The sequence below is a fragment of the Ipomoea triloba genome, chromosome 6 (assembly GCF_003576645.1).
Source record: "Ipomoea triloba cultivar NCNSP0323 chromosome 6, ASM357664v1".
In the NCBI taxonomy this organism is placed as follows: Eukaryota; Viridiplantae; Streptophyta; class Magnoliopsida; order Solanales; family Convolvulaceae; genus Ipomoea; species Ipomoea triloba.
Genome location: NC_044921.1, coordinates 4351390 through 4360665, shown reverse-complemented (window position 1 = coordinate 4360665; position 9276 = coordinate 4351390). Strand labels below are relative to the sequence as shown.

At 33.5% G+C, this 9276-nt stretch overlaps 1 protein-coding gene across 4 annotated transcripts in view; it reads left to right on the top strand.

Moving 5' to 3' along the window:
* The first annotated feature begins 7270 nt into the window (after positions 1-7270).
* Positions 7271-9276, top strand: part of LOC116021937 (acyl-protein thioesterase 2-like) — a 4466-nt gene continuing 2460 nt past the window's right edge. Inside the window, exons 1-3 of one of the 4 annotated variants that reach the window (XM_031262471.1) lie at positions 7271-7465; positions 8037-8092; positions 8200-8314. In XM_031262471.1, the coding sequence (XP_031118331.1) occupies positions 8071-8092; positions 8200-8314 (137 nt within the window). In that variant the 5' untranslated portion in view covers positions 7271-7465; positions 8037-8070. Of the gene's footprint in view, positions 7508-7562; positions 8093-8199; positions 8315-9276 lie in introns of those variants that run through there. The other 3 variants (XM_031262468.1, XM_031262469.1, XM_031262470.1) reach the window with 3 other exon arrangements.

The window sequence follows — 9276 nt, the reverse complement described above, 5'->3', positions numbered from 1 at the left end:
AAAAAAAAAAAAAAAAAAAAAAAAAAAAAAAAAAAAAAAAGGAAGAGTTAAGTACCGGTTTGGTCCGTCGACTATTGGAATTTCACCACTTTGGTCCTCAATAATTTTTCTTGCTCAATTAAGTCCTCGACTTTGAAAACATTAACCAATTTGGTCCTCCGTTTATTTTGGTGTTAAACAACCGTTAAATCGGGACTGGATTGGTAATTTTGCTATCGTCGATGGACCATTTCGGTAATTAATTTTTGACTGAAATGGTCCCTTGACTATAATGAAATTACCAATTTGGTCCCGATTTAACGGATATCAAACGGTAAAATAAACGGAGGACCAAATTAGTTTATTTTTTCAAAGTCGAGGACTTAATTAGGCAAGAAAAATTGTCGAGGGTCAAAGTGGTGAAATCCTAATAGTCAAGGGACCAAATCGGTAATTAACTCTTACCCGAGATGTATCATATAACTATGTCTGCGTACTATATCATTAACTATGCGTTTGGTTCATAAAATATATCAAGAATGAAATAGTATTTCTAAAAATATAAATATTTTTTTGTTTGATAAGTTATTCCGAGAGGGGCCTAACATTAAGCTATTCTTGATGTTAAAGGAATGATTTTCTTTTTTGTAATACCTAATTTATCCATATTTGTTATGTATTATAAATGTATTCTATAACATTAACCACATCTTCCCGTGAGACCCTTCATAAATGCACACAAGTTACTACATGAATGTCTACAATCTAGTGATTAGAAAAACGCGTTGTGACAATTTGGTCTTTTTACACCTCTTCCAATGAGACCCTTCGTAAATGCACACAAGTTACTACACGAATGTATACAATCTAGTGACTAGAAAAACGCGTAGTGACAATTTGGTCTTTTTGCATCTAGGTCAAATTTAAGGTGTGTGGTTTTCCTTCTTAAAGTGCGTGGGTTTTGTGCTTAAGGTGAGTGATTTTGGTACTGTGTGGCTTAAGGTGCATCATGTGCAAGTTGAAAACTTAAGTGCGTCGATATAAAGCTTTAGGTGTGTGGTTTTCTTTCTTAAGGTGCGTTGTTTGTGTGCTTAAGGTCCGTCAATTGTTGAAACTTACGTCTGGCTAAAGCTTTAGATGCGTGATTTTCCTTCTTATGGTGTGTTGTTTTTCTTCTTAAGGTGCGTGATTTGTACACTTAATGTGTGTCAGTTGCTAAAACTTAATGTGCGTTTTTTTGTGCGTGTTAACCGCACGGAGATATATATTTGCACCTGATCTACTCCCTATATATATATATATATATATATATATTGGTGTGAGGATAATTTTGTCTTTTAAATGCTTATTGCATTTGTATCCCTTAATTTAATCAAATATTATAATACAATATTGAAGTCTATTACTTCTACGAACCAAACAATGCAATGAAATTTCTATTATATTCATTGCATATTCTATTCTGTATGGAATATGATTTCTATCCCCTAAAATTCATTTTCTGAACCAAACATGCTATATAAAGGACAATTCACAGAACTCCTAGGAAAAGAGAATCTTGGTAAAATTGAAGTTCACATCTTTGCCCTTGTTTATCCAACATATGATTAAAAGACAATTCATGTGGTTCTTTTAAAAAGAGTGGTCGAATGGATAGAATATGATTTTCATACATAAAGGTCAAAGTTATTACAAAGTGGAACTAATTAGTTACAGAACAACTACAATTTTTATATGTCTAAATTAAATTGCCTATAATCGTTCGTCTCAAACTAAGAAGATCGATAACTTATATCCTAACCAATTTTGTTGGGTAGCTCTTGAGGTTTGAATTTTTACTGGTGGGTGTTGGAGTGACGATAGCCATGCGTCTCAAAAAGTATTCTTATCTGATCTCCAGTGCAAATGGCAGCAACAACTAAGATGTTTGTGGGACGAATGTAGACGTAATGAATGATAAATCAACTATTCTTAACACAATTTACGCTCCATATATGACTTCTGTGGATGCTGAGTCCATATTCATTTATTTGTTGTAATGGATTCTGATATATAGCAGAAAACGATGGTAATTATATGTATATGTTCTATTTTAATTTGGGCACTACAAATATAAACTTCGTGTATGCATGTATGTCCATGTGATGTTGAATTTAATGATGGATGATACGAAAGAGATGTAATTCCACACATTGGATCAATATAAATTTATTTTGTGAAGGGGATTCCACACATTGGATCAATATAAATTTATTTTGTGAAGGGGTGTAATTGTTTGAAAATGTTAGGAGATGTCTATTCCACACATTGGATCAATATGAAAATGTTAGGAGATGTCTATTCCACACATTGGATCAATATAAATTTATTTTGTGAAGGGGATTCCACACATTGGATCAATATAAATTTATTTTGTGAAGGGGTGTAATTGTTTGAAAATGTTAGGAGATGTCTATTCCACACATTGGATCAATATGAAAATGTTAGGAGATGTCTATTCCACACATTGGATCAATATAAATTTATTTTGTGAAGGGGTGTAATTGTTTGAAAATGTTAGGAGATGTCTATTTAGAACTGGGCAAATTATGCTGTGCACCACGTACGCAAATGACGTCATTTTGAGCATTGTAAACTAACCGTCTTTTTTTTTTGGAAATCACGTTTCTCGTTTCGGTCGGTCTGTGTATTTATGTTAATATTCTGTGTATCGTTTCGGTCGGTCTGTGTATTTATGTTAATATTCTGTGTATTCTAGGTAACGGTCTGTGTATTTATGTTAATATTCTGTGTATTCTAGGTAATCGTCTGTGTATTTATGTTAATATTCTGTGTATTCTAGGTAATCGTTCGTGTATTTATGTTAATATTCTGTGTATTCTAGGTAATCGTTCTGTGTATTCCAGGCAATCATTCTGTGTATTCTAGGCAACCGTTCTGTGTATTCATATTAGTAACACATGTTGTGATGTGTTTGTGCATTCGAATGTTTAGGAGGATGAGTTTTGTGTATTTTGTGTCAATATTTCGTGTATTCATGTTATTAACACAAGTTGTGATGTGTTTGTGCAGTGTATTCATGTTATTAACACAAGTTGTGATGTGTTTGTGCATTGTATTCATGTTATTAACACAAGTTGTGATGTGTTTGTGCATTCGAATGTTAGGAGGATGAGTTCTGTGTATTTTGTGTCAATATTCTGTGTATTCTTGACAAACATTCTCTGTATTCTAGGCAAACGTTCTGTGTATTCTAGATAATGATTATGTGTATTATAGATAATGAATTCTCTGGAGTCATTCGCGTCAGCGTCCACTAACATCGAAACGATGTCGTTTTGGACCAGGGTGCACATTGCTATGTGCACCGTGGTCCACGATATAACGATTGAATTAGATGTACGTGGACTCCCACTAAAAAATATTTAGAGCAATCCACACAAAAGATAATCTAAATTTGAATTTCTTGAAGAGATATATATATCATTAGAGTTAATTCCACCTCATGTCCCTTGACTTAATGTATTTTAACTTCAATCCCTTGACTATAAAAATAACTACTAAACATCATTAGCTCTGCAAAGTTGGGTCCTAGGAGCGTTGCACTCAAACAGGAAAACAATCCGTCCTGCAAGGCTAAGGCTCACTTTGGGATTTGTCAATCAGCAAGCCCGGTAAGCTAAAGTTCATTTTGGATTTTGATTTGCAACCCTCCTACGAGCGAGAGAGAACCATTATACTATATAATTTATTGGTTCAACCTTCTTCTAAAAAGTTCTTGTGTATATAGTCGTGCAAACTCACTTCCCAAGTCAATGTGGATAAGTGCTTAGTACTTTTTACAAAGCTTTTTTCACTCTCATTTTCCAACTCAAATTTTGATAATCTCATTATCTGTTTTGAGTATACAATATATCAATTCTTTCGTCTCACTACGAAGAGTGCGAATCCACTTCGACCCGAAGCAAATAAGATTGGACCCCACATATATTTGTAACACAAAATAGTCACTTAAATGTCACTTGTAAGCTAAAAATTCCAACAGTCATCTAATGCCCTTTGACCTTTGTTATCTTGTTTGTTCATTTGGTGTCAAATATGTGGCTTGTTTTGTAATTTTCACATGCCGTTTGAATAAAAAATAAATAAAATGAAACAACGTTAACTCCACCCAATACGCATATTTTACTGTGGCGCATCAAAATGATGTCATTTTGATAAATGAAAGCACACGGATGAAACGACCTCCGTTCCACGCCATTCACTTTCAATTCATATACACTGCAGTTACATTTCAACACAACTTCAGTATCAGTTTATATACATTGCAGTTACATTTCAACACAACTACAGTTACATTTCGATATAACTACAGTTTTATTCGATAATATAAAAACACAAATGTGAAACTGTTATTCAGTATCCGTTCATATACACTGCAGTTACATTTCAACACAACTACAGTTACATTTCGATATAACTACAGTTTCATTCGATAATATAAAAACAAATGTAAAGCATTATCTTTTGAGATGAACTGTAGTATCAGTTACGGAACTCCGTCTTCCACCTATCAAAACGACGTCGTTTTGTGACCATGGTCCATGGTACAACGACTGCCACCCAATACCCCTTGATTTGAATGCGTTTCCAGTTTAACCCCTCGATTATAACCACTAGATGTTCTCGACTTTGCAAAGCTAGTGACCTCATGCCCTCTATTAGTTTTTCCATTTATTTGGCGTCAAAGATGTGGGTAATGTTGTAAATTTGACTTTTTTTTAAATAACAAACTATTTTGACATTTTAGAGAGAAAGCAATGAAGGACATTCAAGAAGCCTTTGATTGTCACCATTGTCAATGAATGTTGCAAAAATTGACTTATATTATAATGTTTAGTGTGGTCCGCTTTCGATTTGAATCGAGTCAAGCTAGATAATATGCGAATGACAAATTGATTCTTAAAATATACTCATTTGAACTGATAAAAATGAAGTTAATTGGGTAGACTACCTTTTATGTAGCCTTTCTATTGCCTTCAAGAAAAAAAAAATAAAAACAAAAATAAAAACAAAAACAAAAAAGAAACAAAAAAAAAAAAAAACAAAACAAAACAAAAAGTAATCTTTCTTCCACATTGAAAAATTGGTGTGTGTTTGACGGTTTGCACTAGTATATATATACAACTCTTTTTTTTTTAAGATGTTGAATTGTATAGCATAGAATAATCTCTCTCGTGGGTAGGGGTGCGGGCAAATCAAATCACAAAATGAGCCCAAAAAACTTGGACTCGTTCACCCGGGCGTGTAATTTGTTCAGCCTAGACAAGTTAATGTTTTGTGTAATTTTTGAATGTTTCCTAGTAGCATGGGATTTGCGTAATTTTTGAATATTTCCCAGCAACATGAATTTTGTGTAATTTTTGAATTTTTCCAGTAACACGGGTTTTGCAAAACTCGTATTGCAAAACTCGTATTGTTACGTTGTAACACTCTTACTATTCTCAAACTCATATTGTTGTGTTTCCTCTACTGCATACAACATACTAGACGTGAGTTAATTATGATCAGTTATGAAACTAATTATGATTAATTTCAATTGTTATCTAAGAATAAACTTTGTAACATCCTATTTAAGATGATCAATTTTCCAGATATGAGAGTTACACGTTTGAATGTCATGAATGCTTCTGAATTTCATTTCTTCTATAAATACCTTGTATTGGACATAATATTTCATTATTTTGTGGATTTTTTGAAACACCAAAATACATTTTTTTTTCTCTCCCATGAAAACTCTCTCTTCTTTCTTGAAATTATCCTGGTAACACTTCACGATTAATATAAGAAGTGTTCACCTTTGTGCAAATTCATTCTGGAAGCAATATATTTGAGTGCTCGAATAGATTGTTAAAATCCATTGTATCCCGTGAAATCAACGCTTCTAGCACCCTCGAGAAAAAGCAAATCGATTTTAAGGATAAGTATCACACGCCTTAGATTTTCTTTGGTATTGAGACTGGAATATTTTCTAAGAAATTATTATTTTTGAATTTCTTGTGAAAATTCCCAACAATGACAACTGGCTAGATAAAATCATTACAATGTAAGTCAAAAGTTCTAGACGACATCATCTTGAGCTACCACTAATTCTGCGTGTAACAAAACTCTATGAGCCTTTGATTCACCGTTGTCAATGGTGACTGGTTAGATAAAATCATTACAATGTTAGTTGAAAATTTTGGATGACATAATCTCAAGCTACTAATAGTATTGATTGTTGTAAACTTCGAAAACTATTATATGCCATCAAAGATATGGTGAAGGCCGTTCAAGAGGGAATGCTTAGAAAAGATATGGTGAAGGCCGTTCAAGAGGGAATGCTTAGAAAGTTCAAACAACAAACCATCTCTTTTGTCCCAAAATGGTATGCATGTTTAAAAAAACGAGTGAACCTAAATTGAATCAACTTGTTCAAAAATCTTAGTTAGTGTTTGAAGTAAGACATGTAAGTATTATATTCGAGTCCAACTTTCCTGTGCTAATGGAGTTATCAAAATGTCATTCTTTGTGTGATGCAGTGGTGACTATCTTTCGTATGAGTTGATTGTTGAAGGCTTTCTTCAATTAGATCAAAGTGATGTTTATGCTTTAGAATATGTTGCAAATTGTGGCTAGATTTGAGGAATATAGAGAGATTGTGAAGAGTAAAGTCCATTGTAATGGAGGAGAATACTATATGCAATGCATTGCGGATAAGAGAATGAGATTTTACTAGCTAGGTCCCATTGAAGGATTAAAGTGGCAATATTTCATTGGCATAAATGAGTGAAAATTACAATGTTATCATCATATTTGGCAAAAACATAAAAATTTACAATTAACATAAGATGACTTATTTCGTAAAATCAAAGATATTTAACAGTCACTTTTATAGTCGATAGAAAGCCAAGAGATTAAAATGAAAACTCGCTAAAGTCAATAGGCATGTGGTGGAATTAACTTTATCGATGATGGTGTAAATAAGTGAAATTACAATTTTGCCATCATATTTGACAGGAAAAAACTAACGAAAAGCATGAGGTGGCTAACTTTGCAAAGTTAAGGATATCTAATGGTTTCTTTTATAGTCGAGGGAGGGACACTAGTAGAATTATATCATCATCTAATTTATTATTTGATAATTACATTTGTTGAATTTATAGAATGACAAGTAGAGAGTAGTGTTCTTATATTTGCAGGGCATTTTGGTCTTACGGAACAGTATCAAAAAGCAGAAAAATGGTTTATTTTGGACTTTCCAGGCTTCTACTCTTTCAAGATCCTCACTAGGGACAGACAGCTAGAGCATATAAAGAATTGATATGTAACGGTGGAAGAGGAAAGTGGAAAAGCAAGAATAATAGTAAAGCAAAGAAAAACAAAAAAGGGGCCTTTATTAAATTTATTGCAATTCTTTTTGGCAAGCCTAAAACCCTAACTCCAGGTTGGTGCAAAAAGCTTAAACCCACTCATATTCCTTTCATAGGTAAAGATTTGTTTTATATCTGAAAGTACGTATTCGCATGTTTTATTGGTTTATCTATGGACTCCCCTTAATGGGTATCAATGAGTTAAGCTAGAAGTTGAGCAGGTGCCACATTTTGTTGTGCATATGAATGTGAAAATGAGAATAATCTTTTTCTTGAAATATTCTTGGTTTAGTTGGAGTGCTTTTCGTTTTCAGTCTGTGTAAAAGAATTTGATTCTCTTATTTAAGTCTCAATGGATTCATTGGAAACTTACCTACGGTGGTTAATGGTGTTTCTTTGATCTGGGTGGATTCAGAAGTGTAAAGCCCTTTTGTCCTTTTTTGACATTCTGTTCTTGGGTTCCTTCCTTTTTCAGATTAGCTTTTAGGAAGTTTTAGGCCGGGTGTAACTGGTGTTTGCCGCGTCCATTTAATGGTTGTATTGCACATTCCACCCTTCTAAAATGGTTATAAATAGGAGGAGATAGCTAGTTTGTGATTTGTGAACATTGAAAGTGCTTTTTTGTGTTATACATTCTGGTGAAAGGTTCTGTATTCAAGTGCCTATCGAAATCCAAAACATGAGCTTCGGTGGCTCTTCGGGTTAGTTCCTTCCTCTTTTCTGCAAATACCTAAAATGTGGATCCCTTTCGATGATTATATAGATGGTCCGGGAAATATGACCCCCCGTGTGTTCTAACCTTTCTCAGGTAGCAGAACAGCACAAAGGGCATTCGAGTTTGGGAGGACACATGTGGTGAGGCCCAAAGGGAAGCATCAGGCAACTATTGTCTGGCTACATGGTCTTGGCGATAAAGGCTCGAGGTATTGTTATTGTTATTTTGGTATATTAAAGGGGAATGGTGGGCTTCAACTCTTGACTTTAGGTTTAGTAGGCCTCACCTTGGCCAGTTGAACCAATGGGCACTGGTGGGCTCAAGATATTATTGCCTTTACTAATGGAGCTAACATTCCTAATCTCAAATGGAGTGCTGTTAGTGTAATATCCTTAATTCCAAATATTATCAATCAAGTGACGAGATCGACAAATTTATTCATCAATTGGAATTTGGAATCATTTTTATTATCAATGGATGCGTTCCATCTTGCCTACGCCTTTTTTTTCCTTTGCTTTGTACTGTACTTGACGAGATGTAGGCCAAGTATTATTGATAACCTCTCATCTGCATTTTGTGTAATTACTAATTAGTATGTTGCTCATAATGATAACCATGCTAAACTTTGTCTCTTTTATTTCATTGTAACGTCTGCCTAGTTTATATTGTTTTCTCTATAAGATTAAAGACTGAAAGGGTAAGAAATGTCAATCTTTGACTAATTTCTTTATATTAGTTCGTTGGATCACCTAAGCTGTTGACCTTCATAGAATATTCTCTCTTTTTCTATCAATACAAGAGAAATTGTTTTTGTCCCTTGATGCAATGTTGTTTCCAGTCATTCTCTCCAACCTTTCTGTTTTTTTCTGAGGGGGACCACAGTTCACTTCATGATTTGTCTTTTCAACTCAATTTTTATTTTTTATGGATTCTGGAATTAATTTTTTCATATAACATGAAACGAATAATTATTTTTTTTTAATGTTGTATATTATATGATTTTTAGGATTGCAAAGACCTCCTTTAAATACTTGCTTTTCATGTTCTATGTGGTCCCAAAGTTAAATGGATGATTATGACCCAACTTTTGTTTCTGTAATTTGTATGGGAAAAAAAAAAAAAAAAAAAAAAAAGGTTTCTCAGATCCTAAAAAAGCTTCTGCCACTTGTT